The following is a 25,852-nucleotide window of genomic DNA, read 5'->3' on the forward strand; positions in this document are numbered from 1 at the left end:
TTGTTTTTTTTGCTGCCTCCAGGTTCATAGAAACTAATTTGCCTTCAGGCTGTGGTAACACGACGAGGATAAAAAACAACACACCTTTGACCTTCTCTGTGTGTTGTGTTAGGTCACGGCAGTTTGCTGCCATGACAACCAGCCACGGCTCGCCTCGCACATGAGGCGGTACTAATCTTCAATGACAAAGGGAGGCGAGCAGGTACCATTAATGGAAAATCGCCTTTAGAAACATTTTGGGGCATCATAGAGAATACGTCCATATTTTATAGCCTATGGTCCAAGTGTTTATGTGCTTGTGCGTCAGTAGACAACACGTTTACATATCTTAAATCATGTTATGATTCCTTTGGATTATTCAATGTATTCTTCAGAGATAGAGGTAAATTAGTTAAAAGACAATGTTTACTTAACCCAGAAGTTTAATGAGCTCTTAAACAACAATATCCACAATCAATAAATCACCGTTTAAAAGAAATGCAGTTTTACCCATGTATGTCAAAACATAAACTGCTCGATAACTACTGTATTACCAGACCGCAATTAGCAGCTGGAAATAATCTTGATCCATGTGATGAGATGTCTTGCATTGCTGTTAGTTCATTGATATAAACAATGATTTCTTTTGAGAGCAACTCAGCCTGAGCTACAGTATAACAGTCTGCCTGATTCATCAAACATCACAAGATTAAAAAGTAATGCAAATTAATGACATTTTTAAAGATGAAAACTCAACTACACAATGACTCCTAGAAACCCACATTCCCCTTTTTCAGTTTGAAATAGGAAATACTCTAATATAAATCAGAATCCCCAACCCGTCTGTATACATTACCACAACTGTAAAAACTTAACACAAAAAGGTGGATGAACTATGACATCCCTGCGGATGACACACTAATTCACATAACCTTTTTGCCAAGGGACTATGGTCCAATGCAAAACCTGGCTAAGTGCATCAAACAAATTAACGGCTGGATGTGCCATAATTTTCTGAAATTAAATGAAGGAAAAACTGAGGTGGTTGTTTTTGGAGCAAAAGAGGAACGATTAAAATCTGCGCTCAGCTTCAAACGACAATGTTAAAAACAACAGACAAAGCCAGAAATCTTGGTGTAGTCATGGACTCTGATTTTAACAGCCACATTAAGACAATTACAAAGTCAGACTATTATCACCTTAATAATATATCAAGGGTTAAAGGACTTATGTCCCCAGAGTCAGAATCAAACAGGGGGAAGCAGTGTTCCGTTTCTATGCTCCTCATATCTGGAACAAACTTCCAAAAACGGCAGATCCGCTGCTACTCTCAGTTCTTTTAAATCAAGGCTGAAGACCTTTCTTTTTGATGTTGCCTTTCTTTAAATGGTTATTAATTTCTAGAATGTTTAATTTCTTATACTGCAATGTAACTTTTATTCTTGTGTTTTATCTTTTTTTATTGTTTAACTGTTTATGTGTAAAGCACTTTGAATTGCCCTGTTGCTGAAATGTGCTATAGAAATAACGCTGCCTTGGCTCGCCTTGCCAAAACAAGCATCTTAATGTTCAACTGCACTTTCAGAAGATAATTGATTCCTTACATTATAATCCCCCACATAAGTATCTGAATATGTACGATACTGTAAATGAACGCAAATATGTCTCCAATTCAAGATTGACTAAGTTCTTGATTACATTTTAGGAGTCTCTCACGATCTTAAACATAACATGAACAACATAAACATCTTTATTTAGCAATAAAGATGCCTTGTTGATCATCAGTACATATACACATTAAAAAAGTCAAAACCTGTCATACTAACTGCGGTCCACCACTTAGTGGCCGTCTATAATTCAGAATACTCACACATTAATCGATTGTAAAAATGCTCCCGTTTTAAATCCCCCAAAGTTGTAATGTTACATTAATGTTATCATTTTCACTGTTGCCCATCACCAAATTACAAAACTATAAAGAACAGGTCATAACATAACTTCTCGGAGTCACATTTCCCAAGAACTGAGAAATGGCAGAAAGTAATATATATATATATATATATATATATATATATATATATATATGATGAAACACAGATGAAACAGTGTGTACTTTTTGTAATTGCGCATCTCTGACTTTGCTTTCTCTTTCCCCTGCTAAGCTAAACACATTCTAAATGCTTCTCTATAAAACACAAAGACATTAAACTGAAACTCTCCTCTAACTGTAAGAAAGCAACCAGTAGTTTCTTTAAAAGGTGCCCTGCCACACAAAACCAATTTTTAAAATGTATTGGGTTTATATGTGTTTGTGTTATGTCGTGAATGTGAACATGAACGGCTACTCTGTCAGATCTTAACATGGCTCCGCCCTCCTACGTACTTCCCCTCAATTTACATTTTCCTTCAGTACTCTGTCTGGGTGTGCGGTATTTTTGTGGGTTTTCGCCAGCCAAAGACTTGGCGGTCCAATCAGTGAACACAGGGCGTGGCTGAGAACGTTGACGTTGATGTTTGATAATCTTTGGTGAGTTCCATACTAATGGTAGCGGAGAAAGATGTGAGAAAAACCAATCAGTCTGAGCAAGAACAATCTTTGCCAAGTGGTGGCCATGATTTTGTGGCTCTCCTCCCCACGGGGTTTGGGAAAAGTTGGATTTTCCAGCTCACTCCGTTAGGGGTGAAGGAGTTAGCTAAGGCTAATGTTAGCGATGCTAAGCCAACGTCATGACCAAATGTTAGGGATTGGTTGTGGCAGATCCAGAGTGGCTCCGGGCAGATCCAATAAACGCTTGAATGGCTTGAAACACGGTAACCAAGGCATTTTTTCCACAAAAAAAAGTTACATAGTTAATGGTAGAACTTCAGATATTACCAAAAGGTAATGAAAAATGTTTGGCAGGGCACCTTTAAGCAAAAGGTCAAAGACAGACCACATCTAATAACATTTGACAAGGTACAAATAAGATGTGTACAAAGACAAAAAAACTATGCTAGGAGGTAATCCATAAACAGAACCAAAACTCCCTGCCAATGACTGTTTTTACATGTACTTACTCATGAGAAAGCAGTCAACGGAAACTGGATTTACATCCCAAGAACATTACAAAAACATGCATTGTCCTGTAGTACAAAAGTCCTTTTTAAAGATCTGACATGTAAAATCTCTTAAAATCAAGGTTAAAGCTCAATTAAAAAATCAAGTTGATCAAGCAGGACCCCATTGAACAATAAACAGTTGCACTGTTGCCTTAATATTACAATATTACATAAACCTTGAGGTCTCTTTTCCTTCCCTGGTATTTGTGGGCCATGCTTTTAACCCTTGTGTTGTCCTCCCGGGTTAAAAACAGCCAAAATTTGACATTTCTGTCCCTATTTCAGACTTTTTTTAGTTTTTACTAAAACTACCTTTCTACCACTAGTTTAACAGTATTTTGGGGAATTTATGGTCAATAACCCTTATTTATATGGAATTATACCTAATATTTAAGTTAAAAAAGCTGAAATTAGGAATTATTTTGTATATATATAATATTTTATTATTTGGACTAATAGTTAAGATCAGAGGAACTTACAGATAAGTTTTGTCAGGAATGAAACTGATCAATTGTATTTGCAAAGAGAGTTGTAAGGAATCCAATCCATTGAAACCCATATTTCAGATATAGACACTTTTTAAAAAGGGGTCAGTTTGACGCGAGGAAAACAGGAGGGTTAAAACACTATTGGACCCTTGAAACTGGCACTAACAAGCCAATAGTTTAAATATTAAAAAAAATATTCTCAGAAGATTTTACATCTTGAGCTTCACAGACACACTAACTGAGGACATCTTGTTACTCTAATGTAACAAACAATGGAAGTTTCACAGAAACCAATTAATGGGCACCTAACGTTTCTGTGCAGGTTACAATAAATACCTGATTGCAAGTCAGGCATTTTTTCCACACACAAAACGCTAAATGCTTTACGTAAAAGGCCTGAAATCAAGCTTTGAGAGAAAACTCCACTGGTTATGGTCCCTCTCCATTTGAATTCAAGCCTAAACCAACTCGGAACATTACTGTTGGGTCTCCAGACAGCCCTGCCGGGCGGAAGTACCAGTCTTAACCAATTGTAGGTCGTATACTCTGGCTCTCCTGAGAAAGAGAGGAAATAAGTCAGTTAGTCATCAAAAGTAGAATAAATGTCTCTAGATAGAGTAGCCTAAAAATAAACAATATATAATACTCTAAAAAAAATATTATTCTAACAGCAAGCCCAAGTTTCTTTCAGTTAAGGGCAATAGAAATTTAATCTCAATCTTTTTGGGAATTACACTGGTTGAACCATCAGTCAATGCACAGAGAAAATTATGAGTAAACCACCAGTTAAACCAAATTCATGGGTGAAAACCTTCCTGAGGTCCTTACAATGAGTAGGACATAAATGGTCATGTTTGGCCTGAGGGAGGTGCCAGAGGAAAGGCCATGTTGTTACTTTCATCAATAACATGATCAATGTCTGTACAGGGGCTTTTATGGTGTATCAGACTCAGCTCCACGCTGTCAAAACATGGCTCAACTTTCACTTTTTCAGTCCCAGATGTACTTCAGTTTATTTTGCTTTGGGCGTAAGCATTGTACTAACACTACACTTTATTGTAAACGCAAATATTATATATGACCTCAAAGTAAACTGTAGTTGAGGCTGGCAAGAACATGGTCATAAATCTTCAGAAGTATCTGGTTCTGGCATTGACAGCAAGTACATCTACAAAATAGACCAATCAAGTTTAAAGTAACTTAAGAGAGCTCCCGCCTTTGAGTCTAATTATCTTAATCATCTAAATTCCTTTGAGGGAAACTTCTAAAAGGATACCAGCATTCTTGGTATGGACACCCACCCATTATTAGTTCCTGCTCTTCCTGATGTGCTGCCACACCAAAATGGTGACTTACAAACAAGGACCAAGTGTTCTTTGTGCCTTCCGCACTGTTTAATCAGTTTGAATGTGCCCTGATTACAACTGTTAGCGAGCTGTGGGCAGGCAGCCAGAGCCAGAGTTGCTTGGCTGCTGCTGTCACTGTTGGTTAGGTGTTGTACGTAGCTTCAGTAAAAAGTGAGTAGATTTCAATTCATTTACTTTCATTTATACTGCTTTGAGCCCCTATGGGGAAATTACAATTTACACTTGGCTGTTATTACACACTACACACAGACAGATCTGAAATACACACTCATGCTCAGGTCCTATACATGCACTAATGGAAAGATGTCAGAGTGAGTGGGCTGCCAGTGTTGGACCAGCATCCTGAGCGGTTGAGGGGGTTGGGTGCCTTGCTCAAGAGCACCTCGGTAGTGCCCATACTTTGGTCCGTATGGGGACTTGAACCAGCGACCCCCCCGGTTCCCAACATAGTTCCCCCATATCATGATCACATGTCATTTAAAATTATTTCCTCCAAATGTAGCTCTCATCATAATTAAATTCCAGTCAGCGAAGTGTAATCATAAACTATGTGACATTTCTGATTCAATTTTGTTTTTTTTGCAGGTAAAACACAAAAAGAGTATCATACCATGGTATAAAGGTAGCTGCCCATCTGCAGCAGACACTCTAGAGTTTCCATCATCTGCCCTTGGCAAAGTGTGTGGAGACTGGTGTGATTTTTGGATTTACTGCTTTCCAGCTCACGTACTGTGGCTTTCAGAGCCACAGAAGCACACTGGAAGACACTCATTCCTGAAAACACAAACATTTGGAACCTTTTATTAACTACAGCCACTCCCTAACTCTTTAACTTTATTATCTAACTGTAAGAAAGATCTAATAATTCCCTCACCATACCTAATCCTAGCTGTAAAATGATAACTGACAAAAAAAACAAATCAACTGAACATTCTAAACTTATTCTACAGAGACAAACAGTGCAGCTTTTTAGTCTGTTGCTGTGGATTTTGATTTTGATTGAGTTGATTCTGTCATTACATACAGATGGATGTTTCATAATCAGGCTTCAATTCATTATCTTAACACACATGCATTATTTGTTATACTAGAACAGTGCCCGTTCAGAATTTGCTTGTTTGGAACGGGCCGATTACTTGGCCTGTGTTGTTGTTTTGATTGAGTTGATTCTGTCATTACAGATGGATGTTTCATACTCAGGCTTAAATTCATTATCTTAACACACATGCATTATTTGTAATACTAGAACAGTGCCCGTTCAGAATTTGCTTGTTTGGAACGGGACGATTACTTGGCCTGTGTTGTTGTTACTTGAAGCTTTCTAAAAACATTGTACCTCAAAATTAGTTATAGAAGGACTCCAAAGCACTTAGCAACCGCACTGTTTAGCTGACTGTTGACTTACTGTGTACTCCTACTTTAGACAAAAACATTATTCAACCACATTTAACCGACAGATGACAGTTGCAGATTCAGAATTTAATCACAAACTGATTATCACAATTAACAAACTATCACAATTAAACGTGGAGTAATCACAGACATTTGCCTTATGGACTGATGGCGGTGTGCCATGCGCTACCCAATCTGGCCTGCAATGAGCGCAACCAGCAAATATCCGCGTACAGAGACGGACTCACAGAGACTAAGTCGGCTCCAGAATGTGAGTGTGTGTTCGGAGAGGGAGAGAGAGAGCTATACAAACAAAGAGAATTTTTCTTTAACCACAACTTAGTGCTGTCTTTTTTGCTGAAGGATGGATTTGATTCGCTGTTTTTTTTTGCCGACGGTAATGTGATTGGTGATTATAAGAAAGCAGCACACTTTGGACCAAGGGGGGGCATAAAGGGTTAGTCTGATTGAGAAAGAAGAAGGTGGAAGTTTACAGTTCACAGCTTAATTCAATATAGGGTCTCTATGAGCTAGTTTCAGAAAAAATGCCTTTTGTTTGAGTTTTACCTAAGCGAAATGATCCGAGTGAATTTAAGCTGGGCTTTTATTGTGAAGGGATAAACTTGTTTTTTTTTATTGAGATTCCTCTATGCGAAATGAGTGAATTTAAGAGGACCTTTATTGTGATGGGTAGACATGGAAGAGCCAGCGTTTTCCTCCAACGTTTTATCCACGGCCTTTTAGTTTTATTCACGGTTTAATTCCAATCCCAACGTTCATTAGGAACCCAGGAAACCATGTGTGAAGTAGATTGGTTAAACAGTTCATGAGATATTTCAACTACTGACCCATTCCCATCTATCTTCCCATTTTATAAGATAGATGTGACAACAAAGTAATTGTACTGTAATGCTTTTTAGTAGGAATGATTAGCCGGGTTTCCACACAAACACGGCATAGTTTGAAAAATGGATCAGGGTTAATTACTGTTATAAAACTGAGAATTTTTGTGAGGAGGACTCGCAGGCTTTACAGAAGCTCACACAACAATTTAAAAGAGAGAGTGGCTTGAACGTGTAAAACACTTGTGTGCTGTGTTATAGTGATGGGAGTATCTGTATATATCCATTGTGTAAGTTGAGGGACAGAGACAAAACAGACTATTTACTAATGTTAAGTAAAACAAATATCACAAGAACAGGTTCTTTATTGAACAAAAAAATAAATAAATTAAATGTCTATTTATGTCCAATTTAAAAAAACAACTTTCAAGGCCTTTTTAACCATGTATTTGGTAATTTTATATGCAGATAAAATGCTTTTTACTTAAATGTTAGCTATTGGTGACTGTGTGTTCACATTTTAGGTTTTGTATGTCCTTTGGGTGTTTATTTTATGTAATCCTTTCTACCGCCACCTCCATGTACTTTATATTTCCTTAATGGGATTTTCATTTGTGTGTCTGAAACAAATAAACAAACCAAACTTTTTTCCCCTATAGTTATGTTTTCAGGGTTTTCATTTTTATTATTTTATTATTATTTTGTGTATCCTAATACGCGATCACTCTTGGGCATCCCTTCTACTCTAATTGGTAAGCACCTTTTCACCTAGTTTTGGAAAATAGCTTTGTCAATACGGTTTATTATTCATATTTAATAGCCTTTGGTATTTAAAAGGTTAAAATACTTACCAGAGTTATCAGTGGCTTCAACGTCAACATACACACCGTCCATCATCCTCTGTCTCAGAACCTTAAAGAAAACATTGGTTAACACTGGTTAAAGATAGATTAGAATAAAGCAGTCCAAATGTGAATATAGTATAAGGCAGCCCAAACATGTTGCCATATTTTCGGACATCGGTGCCACAGTTGTTGTGACCCTGGTGCTCTAAGATGAGGATAAAGGAAACAGATTGGTGGACAATGGAAGTCTTGAGAGAATCCAGTAATGTAGAATACTGAGAAAAACAAATCTTTCCAAGATGTGTCCCTACAACATCCTCATATTATACACCGCTGATGATTTTAACCACATAAGCCAGAAAGCAATGTACTGTACAGTAGGATGTAAACAAGAGCACATCTGTTTGTGTGATTGGTGGATGTTGCACAACACTTAATTGAGGAACACCCACTTAAATTAGCAAAAACAATGCTTTGGCAATGTGTGGCATTCAAGGAACACATACCTGCTGCCATCACATGGCAGTAGGCCAACAACATAGAGTGCTCTTGCTGTGCAGTTAAAAGTATGAGTACTAACTGGTTTAGGAATGCATGATCAATTTATTGTCTAAAATAGTGCTGTACACAAAGTGTTATTTTCAGAATCACTTAATCTGCCTATTATTTTATTGGTTAGTATTATATGATTTGTTAGTAGTCTATAAAATGTAAAAGAAAACACTGGAAAACAATGAAATCCTTGAACTTGACGAGCTGGAACAAGCTAATTTTTGTCTCTTTTTTTTTATAATGAAACAATTAAATCGATCATCATCAATCAATTATGTTTTCCCATTGGAGCTGTGATACAAAAGTGAAAACATTTACTTGAAAGAACAGTGTTAGGTTACACATGTTCCGGTTTTGCGTCACCTATGAAACGCAAATGTACACACTTACTGTACCTTACAAAACCGGCTAAGTTGGTTTTTGTCGCAGCTTTTCTTTTGAACTGTTTAAACTTCATTTACTAACGTCAACACAGATGAAACCTCTCTGGCATGAGTTGCAACACACATGTATCTGAAAAACCTGTTAGTTTGGATCAAAGGAAACCATGACTGGAGCACCCAATACCTTGTGACAAATGGGGTCACGTTGCTCTGCAAAAGGAAATATGATCAGATATGTGAGAAATGCAAATGGACTGTGAGCCGCAGAAACGTAGTAAATGTAATGAGGGAAAAAGGAACAGGTTTGTCCCAGACGCAGTCATTCTCTTGCCCAGTTCAAGTTTAAGTTGGAGTGTTAGTTTCTAAAATTGTTCATGTAATTTGCTGCCTATCAGTGTCATTCTTCAAATCCTGGAACACAATGATGAGGGGCATAATTCGCTCATGTTTTGCTCATATCCCATCAGTGGTGGGGAAATACTGCTCGTCACATTACAAAAAGAAGCAGAGACAGTAGATTTTCATCAGAAGAGACAAAAACGAGGCTCTAACCTCCAGGACTCTGATGTAGCCTTTCTCAGCACTGAGGTGGAGGCAGGTCTTTCCTGAGTTGTTTGTCTCATTGACGTTGGCCCCCAAATGGATCAGATCAGCTACCATCAGGTGGTGGTTGTGCTTTGCTGCATAGAGGAGGGCGGTCTGTGAACAGAGAGCCATTAACATTCAATTATGTTTAATAATGAATTTCTTTTCTTATACCTGTGAAATAGGCTATAGGTGGTAAAATTAATCACTCCATCACGATGCCGACAAGGAAGATTCTGCGTCGATGCAGTGACGGGCCATAATCAATTATTGTCTCCTGATGTTAATTGTTGATTTTCTCGTAGATTTTTTTTTTTGTTCCTGCCTTTTGTCTGCTGCGTTCTGACTCTGCTGCATTCAGGAAGTGTCTTTTTTTTAAGCAGACCCAATAAAAAGGGGAGTTGATGTATTTCTGACTGCTTGAATTTGTTTATAAAAAACATGTGCAGCAATATATAATTACATATATTGTGATGCATTGGGATGCATCCTGATATCGAATTGATTCAAAATCGACAGGATAATCATAATCGAATCGAGAAACCAGTGAAGATTCACAACCCTAGCTAAGGCATCAATAGTATCCATCAAACACTGAATAGTTACTAATTTGTTTGATTGCACCAGTGTAAATGTAGCTGTAAAATGAAAGTGAAGAGTTTTAGGTTGCTGCTACTTAAATATCATCCAGATACTGTATACATTTAAATACACCTGCCATTATTGTTCAGTAAGCATCATGCAATGAAATATTGTGTAAACTGACTATCAAATTGCAGTTAAAGCCATCTCTATGAGATGTACCACCTAATCGTGCATATTAACATACCACAAATTTCTCTTTTGTGTCACATTGATATACACTGTACATAAAAACTCCTGAAATGTGGTTGAAATAATCACAGGGAAAATAATGATATATATACAAAAACTAAGACTGTATCTCAAGTGTCTTGTAATGTACCATTCCCTCAGAGTCTTTGAGGTTGAGGCTGTTAAGTGCGGCCATCCTTTTGGCAATCGCATAGCCCAGTGCTCTCTTCCCAACACACGCCACTTCATGGAGAGCTCTGAAGGGACATCAAGTGCACTTATTTAGACAAAAAGAAGTACTTCACAGTTAAGGTATTCACTGAAACAAACATTCCATTTTGTAAGAGGAAAACAGGTCTGAACATGGGTTAAATACCATGTAGTTAGTAGAGGCGCTTCATAAATCAAGTTAAGAAAGAACATACGTAATTGCAAGAAGCCTAAGGGCCTGAGTGAGATCAACAAACTGAACCACGTAACAGTAGGTCTTTTTCACAGCAGCCAATATGACTTGGAAGAAAAGCACAGGTGTTACTAGTCCCAGTAAGCAAGGTTTTATTGTAAATTTAACAGGAAATGAGCAGTAAAATATTTTTTGTAAACTGAAAAATAAATGAAAACTAATACCTTCAAGAAAGACCAAACTAAAACTATATTGCCAGGTTAAAAAAAACACTAGACATAAAACAAAAATTAATTATTTCAGTAATATGTTTGAGATATATTATATCACTACTGAAAGAAACACTGAAATTGAACAGACTTCATATGAGATGGACGTAATGTAGCTACATACTTCTGAGACAACAAAAACAAACCTACACTACTGTGAAACTACGTGGACAAAAGCTAAACCTTCCTGAAAACACAATCTATACTAAAACTAGTAAACACACTCTAAAAACTGACTAAAACCAACTTAAATTGAAATCGAAAAGTCAAGACATCATTAATTATTAGTATTAAAAAGCTAATATGATACGACAATTTTAGGCCTGGTTTTGCAACTGTTCATGTCTGTAAATCACAGATCAGAGACATTAAACAAACATTTATTCATTATGAAGATTATGACTTACGTCCTGCCGTGTCCATCGGCGGCCAGGAGTGCAGCGTCAGAGATGTCCCTGAGCAGGCTCTCTTCTTTCTGAAGCTGGCCCCAAAAGAAATCAGAGTTGTTCAGGTTCCAGTCGTGGACCTGGGGATAAGCCCACTCCTCCTCTCGTCCACCAACTTTTCCAAACTTTCTGGTGTTGGAATGATGGAGGCTGGTGTACATGGAGCCTGCAGGGGATAGGGCTTGCTGGTACTCTGCTGTGCCTGGGGAGTAGGTCATGTAGGACTGGGGGCTGGGGATCATTTCATCTGACTCATCACTATTGTACCCAGAACCTTAGTGAGAAGAAATGGCATATGAGGGGTGGTAGTAGTTGCTGTTAACATATTTATCAAGGGTTATATTTTAAAGAGTAACTATATAAATGTGGATTGGGTCTCCATGACTCACCACTTGGAGACCCCTCAGGAGACACTGGAGGTTTAGAGGGGGACAAATATTGGGGAGGGGACTGGCAGGTGTTGCCAGTTCTGAGATCCTCCTCCAGCACCTCAACAATGATTGCCAGCTCCTCCAGGCTTTTGGTGGGTTGTTTTGTCTGCAAGCAAAAGGCAGCTGAGGTATTTAGAGTTATTTAATAAAAAAATAAATAAACTCCTCAAAACAGAGGTGATTTATAGGTTTGCAGCTTTCCTGTGGTCTGGGCTTTTCAACACTCACCTTGGTCGATTGGCGTCCTTTACGAGTTTTGACTCGTTGGTTGCCTACTGTGGAAGAAAAAGTTTAAGGTTGAGAGAACTCAATATGTTTTTGCTTAAAAGTAGAGGGAAAGCAGGTTTAGTTACGTCAGACTGGATTTTTGCAGGTTTTTGTTCCTTCCTGTTTCATGAGCCACACAACCTGTACATCTAGAATAAACACTGCCATTCACAAGTTTGGAATGAACTGGTGTAGCTATGATGGTTTCGGTCCCAAAGGAAGAAGAATTATTAAAACTTCCATTTAGTCAGTGTCCCCATAGCGTTGTATACTGTTGGAATTTGGATTTTAAATTTGTTTTCTAGTCCAGAAAAGAACAAGTGACCCTCCATCCTTCCTGAACCCTAAATGGGCTCTGAATATTTTGGGAAGTTTTTTTTTTTATTGAGGCCCTCTGCAGACTACTCAGTGGTTAGATTAAATATGTTTACACTGGGATTTGTCAGTCTGTAGTAAATTCCGCTGATATTCCCTGATCCAGTTCCAAAAGTGCTAACCCTAGACTAACATTAGATTTCTATTGTGAAAATTTAAGAAGAGTGTTGCTAAAGCAACACACTCTTTGATTCCAGCTTGTTACAGGCTGCATTATCATGCACTTGAAACTTTGTAATGCTATGCTTCCAGTTGCTTCTTCCAGTTGCTTCTACCAATGACTGGTGATTTCTTCTATAGTTCTTTAACTGTTGCTCAAAAGTTATCTTTATCTCTTTCTACACTTTTGATTGTCAGTCCATTGAAGAAAAATCACCAGTCAGTTGAACAATTGCACAGCGTTTTGGTCTCCATGTGCAAAACAAACCCTTAAAAGGTGCACTATTTTGTCTCAAATTGTAGGAATCTCTCCTTGATCTGCTAGCTGCCTGCCCCCTGAATACACTGCAAAAAATGCCTGGTCTCAGGAAACAACACAGGGGCGTTAACATCAAACAAATACTAGAGGCACAGGCTGTGCACCAAAATACAACAAATAACGTTCCAGCCAATCACAGACAAGATGGTTGGGGGTTAGTGACAGTTAGTTAATTAGCCATGACAGTTATGGAAACCTGGGGGGAGGGGCAAGCTTGCTCCGTTTTTTTGGAATAGAACTCATAGTGCACCTTTAATACCACATATTTGTAAAGATGACTTTCTACAACCTAAAGGCATGAAAGACCTTTTAAAAAGGTAGAGTAGTAGTCTCAGACATCTGACTGGACCCAATCAGGCTTTTGTGGAAGGTGATCCAAACTTTTGAATGTGTAGCTCTAAGAAGGAACAAAAATCTCCAAGACACCACACTTAAATTCCTAACTCTTATAGATATAGATTTGACTGACCTTTGACTGTTTTTCCATGTAACTCCTGCATTCACACATTTGGTTTATGTGAAAAGAAAAAAAGTTGATCAGGGTAGGGCTGCACAATTAATTGAATTTTAATCACGATCACAATTGGGGCTTCCCACGATCACATTTGCTTGATCGAGCGATATTTCAAGTGCGTCATTCCGTTCATAGAAAGCGCCGTTTAAAAAAAAAAATGCAAAGCCAACCTACCACTCAGTAAACCACTGTCTGATCATGTGCCAATAAGAGTTGTTACCTGCACCGCGCAGCTTAGTAGACAGTCACGTAAGACAGAGTAACGTGAGGAAAATTCCACAACATAGCAGTTGGTTATACGTCGGCCACAAGGTTTACCAGTTTACCAGTAAACGCAACCTTTTGTCACGTCTGTGTAGTTTTTCCAGACAACAGCAGCAAGCAATGCTAGTTAGTGTCTATTAGCTCACAGGGCTCTAGGGTGCTAGTTAGTGTCTGTTAGCTCACAGGGCTCTAGGGTGCTAGTTAGTGTCTGTTAGCTCACAGGGCTCCAGCGTGCTAGTTAGTTAGACATTTGTCCACAGTTTTAATTGTTATTAACACAGCTGTATATTGTTAAGCATTAGAGGCAAACCTGTATTTGTACCACTCTTTCCTCTGGTAACTCTGCTATTGCGGCGGCCACGGCAAAAAACGTTATTGAATGCAACTAACATCAGTTTGTGTGAGACGGAGCCTGCTGGACCTGAGCGAGAGATGTGATCCATGGCCAGAATATCAAAGTTCCTAAAAAAGCAGCGCAGTGACAATACAGACATTTCATACATGAGACGTGTGTAACTCTGCTGATCCGCCATTTGACCCGTGCTGGATCCATTTATTCTCTCCCGATCTCTTTTAACCAGTCTGTTATTGTTGTTAAAAACAAGTGAAGAAGTTGTCTTAGAGATCTTTAAATAAAAAAATTATCTAAAATAAATAGCCTAGGATATGCATATATATATCCAAGGCTATTTATTTCAAATAATTTTAATTTACATTAAGGATTTGATGCTGGAGAGAGTGTGGCAAACTGGTTTAGCCAAGGCCAAAGGAAGAAGGCCAAATTACAGGTGTTGGCCCATATGAGGGCATGCAATAGCAAAGGGACGTTTTATCCTTGTTAATCCAGTTACTACTGTAGCTAACTTTAACGTTACCTGCTGTGTAACGTGTTATTAGTGTTTACCATTTTGACATGCAGCGATGTTTCTGTTGCCTCTAACGTCTGTTTTGGAGCATCAGAGAGCAGTGCAGACATTTTAGTGGCACCGTAACGAGGTTCCGAAATCCGTGTTGATATTTTGGCTGGTGGATAACGAACGTACGACATGCAGGTACAGCTACAATGTAGCACAATATCGATGCACAATATGGATGAATTAGCCGGAATGTAGCACAATATAGATGTGAAAGCAATTATTAATAGCCTATGTGACAATAAAATTTGTTTTGGTTCAAATCAACAACTAATCGTGATAATTAATCAAATCTCAATATTGATTAAAAAAATATTGTGATCATCATTTTGGCCATAATCATGCAGCCCTAAATCAGGGTTGGTTGTCATTTAAATGTTCCGTTTTTTTCAGAAAACATTCCCTGCTTGCACGTATAATGGTATAGATTTGATGTCTAACTGACCAAAACAAAATGCTTTAGGTCTGGAGTTTTTACGCCTACAGCTTAGCATATTGTCTGCGGGTAAAAACCCCATTTCCAACTCTGGTTGCACCAAATAAATGCAATGAAAATTCATGTCTTAGTTCTCCTTTTAGCAAACAGTAGGGTATCTTTCCATGCATAAAAAGACCCTGTATCCAAAAATGGGGAAGGAGTGTAAAATCTTTTTTAGAATAATGATAATGCGGATGACATTTGATGTCCAGCTGTTTATCCTGCTGAACGTTAGCCAAACTAAGTGTAAATGTGATTTAAATTCTTTCATATTTTTTCAGGATTCATTGTAAGACAGTTGAAACTATCCTCATTTATCAACTTTAACCGGTCTTTTTCACATGCAAACATCAGGAAAATCATTCCCACAGTTTGGTGTTTGTACGTGTGGTTGATTTTCACATAGGGCTGCTCGATTTTGGGAAAAATCATAATCACGATTATTTAAGTCAATATTGAAATCACGATTATGTAACATGATTATTTCACATGACTTTGGAAACGTGTTGCATTTATTAAAAAGACACCTTTTAACAATTCTTAAAACATTGAACATTTATTGTACTTTTTGAACTATTAAAATAAATATAAATATAAATTTCAAATCAAAGTATAGAAGTATTTATTCCCTGTATTTACTTCCACAATCTCTTTAAAACAAGTTGGCAAAATATAAACAAATTCCAGCAACTCAATCCACGAATATAAAAGGCTGGCCCATCATCAGGCCCCAGCATTAACAGCAAACAAAATTATTTAAGTCACCATGTTAGTAGGTTTGCTAATAGTAGGGTAGTATTGACCATTTTCTTGAACCCAGAGTTGTCAACTGTGCTAGTGGGGCGCATGTCTTTAGATAAATAATAGGCAACAGACTCGGTTATTGTGCCTTTCCGAATTCAACGGATAAGGAGTTGCGCTGTACAGTGGGTTTGTTATGGATGTCTGGGTTACGGAGGATGTTGAGGGAGTGGATTGCCATTTCTGTTTCTTTATTAAATTGTCATAGGTCACTCTGTGTTTAATTTTTAAGTGGTTAAACAAATTCCTGGTGTTCCCTTTCGTGGTGTTTCTGCTCGTCGTCGGATTCCTCGAAGCCAAACTGTTCCCGGAAAATGGAGTTGGTTTTGCCTTTTTTGCTTACCAAACGCTGCTGTGGCTGCCCTCCTTCGGCCATCTTTACTCTCGCTAAGTTTTTAAATTCCAGCGGGTAACATGCACACAACCTGCCTCCCTGACAGTGTAGGCTGAAAGCGTTTGGCTTCGGGAGGGGCGGATGTGCGCATGACGTGTGTGCGCGCGCGCCATTCAGAACACACGAGGAAATTACAAAACAGAACATGGCAAAATATTCGTTTTTACTCGATTGTACTATTTTGGTAATCGTTGGGAGCCAAAATCGAAACCGAAATTCAATTAATTGCACAGCCCTATTTTCACATCTGGAAAGGCCCAATTTTGTCAAAAGCAATAAATACAATAAAAAAGGTTTGATAAACAAAAATCATTCAATACCACAAGTCATTAACCACATGTCCCCTGTGTATCAAATACAATCAAACATTTTGGTAAAACTTTAAAACCTAAGTGTAAACATGCAATACAGAAAGTAAATGTATCCATCAGAGTTGGTGTAAAAATAAAAAACTACATTTTTTAACTCTTAGTTATTGGATCTATATTTTGACAAAATTACCTGAAAATCTTGATGTTTACAGCCTTGGGCTATGCGGATTTTTCTCAGTAGATCCCTTACAGGCATTTTGACACGGACTCCAAGGTAGACCTTCTCCCCCCCATATATGGAAACACCTGGTGAGGAAAACAATGGAAGGTTAACCTCCATAGCAAGATCAGACAACACAGCATTGACAAACCCAAGTAGAATCAGCTGTCCTTTCATAAAACACAACTATAGATGGAGGAGGCAAACTGCTGTACCCAATGCCTCACGACTCTGCATTGGGATCACAATTAGACTATTATGTAGTCTAATACAAGCATTAAGATGACAGGAACAATTAGGTTGCTGTCACAAAAGATACCTCTACTCTGTTTTTCACTGACTTCATTTGAGCTGCAAACACAATAGATTATTATTATTAATTGCACAAGCTCAAACTGGCTTTAAAAAGCCCTTTCAGTATGACATGAATTGGCAAAGACTTCAGGCGCAAACATGATTTTTGTGCCATCTGCCTGTGTCTTTACTGTTACCAAACTCAGTTGCTACTCAGTTGCAAGTTCATTAGCTAAATCTATGTGAAACAACTGTCCTGCAACAAATCCAACCTTCATAGAGGCTATAATGTTCAGTGAACTCTTTTCGAAAGATGTTGCGATTTGTACATTCTGGAGGCAGTTTGTAGGCTACTGTTGAACTTAAAGAGGCGTTTCTACAATTCAGTCTAACACGCATTAAATGAGAGTTTTGGAACATTAACATGACAGCATTGGTATGCTAACATCTAGAATTCCAATCTAATGTTTTAAAAACGCCTGCCATAGACCTATAGGTAAACGCCATACCGTTTTGACGACCGTCTACATCCTGGACAGTCAAACCAGGAACAGGTGTGTGAGGCTCGGCCAAGCCGGCCGCGGTTTCCCCAGGCAGAGGAGAGAGCCCAGCCCCTATGTCTGTTGTTTCATCACTTCTTTCTCGTAACTCCTTTCGTTTGTACAGTCTCCCCATCTTGTACAACTACTGAAAAGAAATGTTGAAGTGAGAAAAACGGGAGTTCAGAAGTCTTCTAGCTCTTATGTTAAAATACTGGGAAAAAAAACACTCAGCTCAGTGCATCATATCTAGGTACTGACACGTACCACAGACAGGAGAGGGCCACGCCCACTGCCTGGTGGAAAGGTCGACGCCCACACAGAGTGGGTCAAAAAAAAATTGGACATTTTAAAAGTACCATATGCAACTGAACATAACCAACCTTGGACATTTTAAAAGTACCATGCAACGGAACATAACCAACCTTGGACATTTTAAAAGTGCCATGCAACTGAACAAACCAACCATAATAAATGTAAGCATGATTGATTTTCAGAATGTAAAGCAGTGACTCCCAGTTGAAATGAACAAGCCAATCAGTAGGCTAGGATTCATCCAGTAGTCTTTCTGTCTGACTGACCGACAAACTGAATGACAGACATACCGACATTAGCTGCATAAACTTTAAAAAGGGATGATTTTTTGTTTGAGAATGAGGGGAAGGTAGTAATGGCTAATGAAATTGAGAATACACTAAATTGCAATGCTTAAGGCCTTTCTCTTAAAACCAAGATCGCCATCTAGTGGGCTCAGAAAATAAAGACACTGGTTCATGAAGCTTCATTTGGCCATCACTAGTGGAAGGCGCTGTGGGAATTAGTCTAGTGGGTTGAAAAAGATATACAGTTAGGCCTCTTAACCTTCATGTTGTCCTCGGGTCAAATTGACCTTTTTTCCTATGCTGATGTTCTTTTTAACTACCCAATTGTAATTACCCAAAAAAAACGTGATTGATTCCACACAACGCTCTTTGGCAAGTACAAATCTTTATTGTCATTAATTTGGGGGTTTCTTGTTCAATTTTATAACATTTGATAAAACAATTGAAGTGGTCCTGAAATAGTATTGAATAAAAGTTGACATGTTTCAGTCTGTAACTATCCATCAACATTCATTCCTTTAATTTTAGTCTAAATAATTCCTAATTTCTGCTTTTCTAACTCAAACATTAGGTGTAATTTCCTATAAATGATGTCTATTGACCTTAAATTCCCAAAAATAACTATAAAACTACAGTTAATAAGTTAGTGATACGTAGTGTTGAAAACGTCCAAAAATTGACAAACATTCAAAAAAGCCTCAAAAGTGTTTGAAAAAAAGAAAAGATTTAACAAAAAGTAAAAAAACATTGATTAAAACGTAGTGGAAAAAAGGTGTTGATTTTGACAGGGAAGACAACACAAGGGTTAAATTGACCGGGCAATGCAAGACTGCATAAGGTAGCAGTAAAGGTAATACATTTACAGTAATAAATCTAAAAATTACCCCAATGCCACATCAGATATTAAGGAAACATTGTAAGTTGAAATAATATCTTTTCTGACAACAATGCCAGTATTTCTTCCTTTTGAAATTCCCTTTCCCTGTTCGTGATTTGGCCCGCTATTATCTGCCACGCTTTTTCTCATGTGTTTTTATTTATTCATTTTTTTGTTCATTTTAATTGAGAAAAAGTTATTTATTTATTATGTGCTTTCCTCTCTCGTACATAATCAAAAGAAAGACACTGAAGAAATTGGACTCTAAAATCTGGAAACTATAAAGATACATTAGGTGATCAATTTCATGCACACTAACATGAATGTAACAAAGGGAGGTTGATTGGTATTATTGGGGGGACAAATGCCATCATTGTTTTTTGGCAAGGTATACACTCCTTGTACTAGAAAAATCATGATTGCAGTGCAGGTGTGGTAGAAATAAAGCTCATGAAGTTACCAATTTAGATAAATTCTGTTTTTTAAAGCTGGTGTATACCTGGTTTAGGCTGAGAGTAGGGATATTGTCAATATTCTGTAACATGGTGCTTGGCAACCCCGGGACCATTTAGTTTTAAACCAGTAGTGAATCTGTCTGACAAACACAGAGGTCACATGACTTCTTTAAACCAGAAATAACACACATTTTCTTACATGTTTGCCGAAACTGTGTGCTTTCTCTTATCCCTGGGGCACGAAGGAACATCAGGAACACAAAACTCAACAACTTTGACATTCAAGGCAAATAGAATGGACAATCAGGATGGAGCCCTATTAATTCTAAAAGTCAATAAAGAAACAAGTTGTAAAGTGAATATGTTTAATTAAAGACTGGTTTTTTATGTTGATATCTAAAATTTTACTATTTAATCATTGTTTTCCATGTCATCCTTGTCTTCATCTGAACTTTCTACACAGGTCTCCTGGTTTACACATTTTTGTTCACCTGAGGCCATTTGCAAGACACATACAAGGCACGTTTTTTGTGCAATTGCAGGCGAGTATGTCCAGGCAAGCTTCAGGTGCCGGCTGGCCTTCCATCAAGGGCAGCACCAACTGTTCTCCTTTCTCCTCTGTCTCCATCTTCTATTCTCTGCTAACAGGGCTTGGCACTTGTGGGTCCTTTTCTGAATATCTTCTCCAGATACAAGCCTGACATGTGTGTTGCGGGTTCTCCAACCGGCCCGTCAGACACCGCCTACCAAGAGCCTGGGTCTGTCCGAGGTTTCTTTCTAAAAGGGAGTTTTTCCTCGCCACTTTTGCACTTGTTGCTTGCTCAGGGGAAATTACTAGATTTGTTGGGTCCTTGTAAATTAAAGAGTGTGGTCTAGACCTACTCTATCTGTAAAGTGTCTCGAGACAATGCTTGTCATGAATTGATACTATAAATAAAATGGAATTTTGTTTAATTGAAAAATGGAATTTCCCCGTCTTAAGTCTCACACTTAAGGGTGAAGCAGCTTTCAGTTTCTATGCTCCTCATATCTGAAATAAACTCCCAGAAACTTGCAGAGCCGCTGCTACTCTCAGTTCTTTTAAATCAAGGCTGAAGACCTTTCTTTTTGATGTTGCCTTTCTTTAAATTATGTTCTTTTAATGTTTAATTTCTTATGCTGCACTGTAACTTTTACTCTTGTGTTTTATGTGTCTTAATAATCTGTTTTTATTTTTTAACTGTTTTTATTTTTTAACTGATTTTGTGTAAAGCACTTTGAATAGCCCTGTTGCTGAAATGTGCTATACAAATAAAGCTGCCTTGCCTTGCCTTGCCTTAAGGCTTGCAGGATAAATCTGTGGGGTCATAGATAGATAGATAGATAGATAGATAGATAGATGTTTATTGATCCCAAGATAAATGGGAAATTCCTGTGTTACAGCAGCAAAATCAGTCACAAAGCACAAAATATAAATATAAATGAAATACTAGGAAAAATATACATACATACATTATACATGAAATAATAATACGAATAAAATAAAAAGACAAATATATTTGAATATGTACAGGATGGGGGAACAAAAATGTGCGACAGCTTAAATAATATGGTAAAATGTAAAAATGTATGCTACATGTAAATAAACCAAATGTGCAGGTTGCATTAGTGCAGTAGTGTGGTGTCCAAAGTCTCATCTACCACCCAGAGATGACATGTTAAAAAGTGTTATTGCTTGTGGTATGAATGATTTTCTGTAGCGGTCCGTGCGGCATCGAAGCTGTCGGAGCCTCTTAGAGAAGCTGCTCCTCTGTTGGACCAGTGTGGGGTGGAGAGGGTGGTCAGGGTTATCCATGATAGATAACAGTTTGTTCAGTGACCTCCTCTCCCCCACAGCTTCAAAAGTTACCTGTTTCTGTACAGGTATCTGTAATCCTCCACCATATCCACGTCACTTCCCAGTATGCAAAGGGGCTGCGGGGCCGTTCCCTTCCTCCTGAAGTCGATCACCATCTCTCTGGTCTTATCCACGTTCAGCAGCAGGCAGTTCCTACCAGACCACTCCACAAAGTCATCCACCAGTGCCCTGTACTCCCCCTCCTGTCCATCCCTTATACACCCAACAACTGCAGAGTCATCAGAAAACTTCTGTAGGTGACATGACTCTGAGTTGTACTGAAAGTCTGAGGTGTATAAGGTGAACAGAAAAGGTGACAGCACAGTCCCCTGCGGGGCCCCCGTACCGCTCACCACCACATCAGACAGAACACGGTCCAGGCGGACAAACTGTGGTCTATCTGTTAGGTAGTTAGTGATCCAGGAGACTATGGACGCACCGGCACCCATCACCTGCAGCCTTTCACCAAGTAGCAGTGGCTAGATGGTGTTGAATGCACTGGAGAAATCAAAAAATGTAATTCTTACAGTGCCACCACCACCATCCAGGTGCAAATGAGCTCGCTGCAGAAGATAGATGACAGCGTCGTCCACTCCCAGACGAGGCTGGTAGGCAAATTGTAGAGGGTCCAAAGAAGAACTTACCTGCGGCCTTAGGTGATGATTTAAGGGATAGTTCAGATTTTTTGAAGGGTGGTTGTATCATCCATAGTCAGAGTATTACATACAGTAGCTGGCAGTTGGCATGCCCCCCAGTTTGGAGACGCGGACAGGAGAACCAAATTGGAAGCAAAGCAATGTACTGGCTAGATTCAGAAAATGTCACGATTCAATAATGATTTTTGGGCTCAAGATTTGATTCAAAATCAATTTTTGATTCAAAAAACATTCTCAATTGAATCCACGAAAATCTGAAAAGCTTGACTCATTATTCAAATGGAAATCAATTTCTTTGCACACCCCTACAATGTACTGCTGTGGATGTGCCTTTGACAGCCCTTCAAGACTTACGACTGGGAAAGGAAGCCATTAGCTACATCCATGCTCTCTTCTTATTTATTCAGGGAAGTTTCACTGAGAGAAAGCCTCTCTTTTGCAGGACTGTCGTGACCACATCCAGGACACACAATCTGATTATTATTGCTGTTGTTATTGTTAACGTTATTTTTTATTGTTTTTATTATTCTCTTATTATTTTTGTACTAATTTTCATTTAAAGAACACTGAGGTTTCCCTCAGATTAATAAAGTGGCGCCAATGGCATTTTACACCTTGCTTCAAAGGACACTGTCCATTGCATAAAGCCTACACTAGATTCAGTATGAGCTGCAAAACTGACTGACTGGAAGATTGTAGTCTTGGCACCAAACAAAAGGATCCTCCAGCTCTCTAAAAATCAGTTTAGAAGTTATTATTTTAATATTCCAAACCATTAGGTTCTTCATGACTGGTCATGATTGAGTATGGTCTGTTTGACTGATCATGTATTACCCACTATGCAGAGATGTCTCCACTGGCTGCTACGACCAAACTTTCAGCCTCTCTTGCATCATGTTTCTTATCAAGCTCCAGTTAAAGTGAAGTGTGTTTTGGAGCTTTGGAGTTTGTGTCCAGGCCTCTACCGCCATCTAGTGTTTTAGGGTATTCTCACACAGTCTTTGTTTGCATTATGTGTAGCTATTGGGGTTTACCACAAGATGGCAGTAGTGTATAAGAATGCATCCACTCTTTCCAGCGTTGACTGGCTTTGAAGTTAAATATGGAGCAAAATGTGAGAGCGCGTAAATGTGATGTGAGAACTTGTAGAATCTGAGTTGAGAGCTTGTAGAAAAAAAAATCTCTACTTGTATTTTTTTCTTTTCTTTTTACTTCAGTCACTTTTTTCTAAACTAATTTATACCTGTGAACTTAGTCTGTGGAGCTGTGAGCCAACAGGACGGCCGGGGACAGCAGGGTTCTACCACCAGATGAGGGATTACTCTGTCCGGTTTATTTATGTAGCATGAAAGCTAGCGTTAGCTAACTAGCAGCCAGCCCGCTTCTAAATACTGTAAATACCTTTTATTTATCACAATTTTAACAGTCCAGTTGGCTGAAAGACCTGAAGCTCCCCGCCAGTGTTTCAAATGGACTGTTATAAGTGTTGGGATAATTAAAAGGTATTTACAGTATTTAGAAGTCGGCTGGCTGCTAGTTAGCTAACGCTAGCTTTCATACTACATAAATGAACCGGACAGAGTTATCCCTCATCTGGTGGTAGAACCCTGCTGTCCCCGCCCATCCTGTTGGCTCAGAGCTCCACAGACTAAGTTCACAGGTAAAAAATCGTTTTGCACCAAATGTATCGCAAGAAGTGTTGCAAAGGTCGAGGGCGCAGACATCTGTGTGATGTGAGAGAGCGCATTGCAGCGACAGATTCAAGAGGTTGTAATCACTGAGTTGTGGTTTACTGGAAAAGTGACTTAAGTGAGAAAAAAAAGAAATACAAGTACTGATTTTTTTCTAGAAGCTCTCAAATCATATTCTACAAGTGCTCAAATTGCATCTACGCGCCCTCACATTTTGCACCATATTTACCTTCATAAGAAACTGTTAGATAGGTTTGCCTCCTCAGACAACCCCACCACTAAAGGAAACAAGTCGTGATTGATATTAGTCAAACAAATGGGGTAAAATGCATCCATTGTAAAAAACAGTGTGCAACATTGTGTCCTCAAATAATATGAACTTCTGAGTGTGTGTGTGTGTGTGTGTGTGACAGAGTATTAGGTCTCAGGGTTTACTTTGTTTCAGACTGTAGAAACTGTACAAGTCCTCACTTGTGTAGATGTTCAGGTAGTGCTCATTATGAGTTTTGTAGAGCCGGTGAAAACTTTCACTGCAGCTCATGGCAATACTTTTGAGTCACATGGAATTACGAGGAGCCTTCCTGCTCTGTGATTGAGGAGAACTCACAGTGCTGCACCCTTAGTCACTGGATACATTTCCTAATAGTGGGATCTTGTCGGTTATTATTGTAAAACATCAATCTCACATTATTTTGCCAAAGCTGTTAAGAAATTTCTTAACGTCAAATAATTAACCCGGAAACATTCTCTATGAAAAAAAATAACACGACACAAGCATGCAGTGTCATGGTTCAAAGTCACCTCGAGTGAAATATGAGTGCAGACCCAAGGTTCTCCATCCCACTACATTAATGAGAAAACACACACCATTGAACTATGAGTTACCCTCTATGAAATGATAATTTATTTTACGCATGACTGAAACCAGATACATTTTTGATTGATTACCTAGTCTGTTTGAATTTAAAACTATGCTGCCTCGTTATGATGGTTATGAGTGCTCAAATGTCATAAAAGACAGTTGCCTCCCAGTTTGAGTTTTTTTTCTTTAAGAAGAAGACAATAGGACAAGTCTGTGCAGTGTGACAGCAACCTGTCTTTCTACTAAATGCATGTGGCTGGTGACTTGGACAGAGTAGTTCTGAGGAGAGCTGATGTTTAACTAAGATAAACTGTAAAAGCACCTGGCACAGTTACCCATGCCCCTTCCTTGGAAACTGCAAAAGGGAAGTTCCATAACTTCCTGAAAATGGCTGTCACACTGACGGATGTCTTGATGTCTTCAAGAAATCGTCAAATTGGGTAAGTATTAACATATATCTATATTTTTTAAAAATGTTCTACTTCATAAGAAGCACTTATCTTTCTTTTTTATTGATGTTAAATGTCACACAATTTCCCCTACATTTTATGTAGGATTGGTGTTATTGTAGGCGTTCTTCTGAAGTATTTACAGCATTTTTTGCTTACTCTGCAGAATGGCTGGCCTCACTCTGCATGATGGGAGTTCAGTAGTTTGAGCCTGCACTAGGACCAGTGGCGGAGGAAGTATTCCAATCCTTTACTTATGTAAAAGAGCATTGCTATAGAGTGAATATACACTATTACTGGTAAAACTTCTGAAATCAAAATGAGAATTAAGATTCTAAATAGTATCAGTAAAAGGTACTTTGTACTTAATAAACGTACTACCAATTAATGGCTCCTGTGATGGTTATGCAATTAAATGTAATATCATGTTTCTATCATTGCTAATGAGTTAATGTATTTAAAGTAGCACTTTAGTGTTGTCAAGCTAATTTTGCTGGTTTTATATATTCTTGCAGTTTAATCTTTAACTATGTTTCATATTTTATGAGATCATTTGATGCTTTTAAGGTAAAGCCTGTACTAGGATCTCCTGCTGTCAAATAAATGTAATGTTAAGATTTCTCTTTAAAATGTGGTGGAAT

The 25,852-nt window shown here is 38.3% G+C and overlaps 1 protein-coding gene across 3 annotated transcripts in view; it reads right to left on the reverse strand.

The window, feature by feature from the left end:
* Positions 1-3,206: 3,206 nt before the first annotated feature.
* The window catches only part of zgc:113279 (uncharacterized protein LOC553749 homolog), a 35,619-nt gene continuing 12,973 nt past the window's right edge, over positions 3,207-25,852 (reverse strand). The window contains exons 3-13 of one of the 3 annotated variants that reach the window (XM_034865955.1): positions 23,085-23,091; positions 16,881-16,996; positions 13,484-13,508; positions 12,123-12,169; positions 11,853-12,000; positions 11,425-11,737; positions 10,497-10,602; positions 9,500-9,646; positions 8,019-8,079; positions 5,544-5,707; positions 3,207-4,121 (exon numbers count right to left, since the gene is read on the reverse strand). In XM_034865955.1, coding sequence (XP_034721846.1) covers positions 4,089-4,121; positions 5,544-5,707; positions 8,019-8,079; positions 9,500-9,646; positions 10,497-10,602; positions 11,425-11,737; positions 11,853-12,000; positions 12,123-12,169; positions 13,484-13,508; positions 16,881-16,946 — 1,110 coding nt within the window. In that variant the 5' untranslated portion in view covers positions 16,947-16,996; positions 23,085-23,091 and the 3' untranslated portion in view covers positions 3,207-4,088. Of the gene's footprint in view, positions 4,122-5,543; positions 5,708-8,018; positions 8,080-9,499; positions 9,647-10,496; positions 10,603-11,424; positions 11,738-11,852; positions 12,001-12,122; positions 12,170-13,483; positions 13,509-16,880; positions 16,997-17,713; positions 17,989-23,084; positions 23,092-25,852 lie in introns of those variants that run through there. The other 2 variants (XM_034865948.1, XM_034865945.1) reach the window with 2 other exon arrangements.

This window comes from Etheostoma cragini, chromosome 3 (assembly GCF_013103735.1).
Source record: "Etheostoma cragini isolate CJK2018 chromosome 3, CSU_Ecrag_1.0, whole genome shotgun sequence".
Taxonomy (NCBI): Eukaryota; Metazoa; Chordata; class Actinopteri; order Perciformes; family Percidae; genus Etheostoma; species Etheostoma cragini.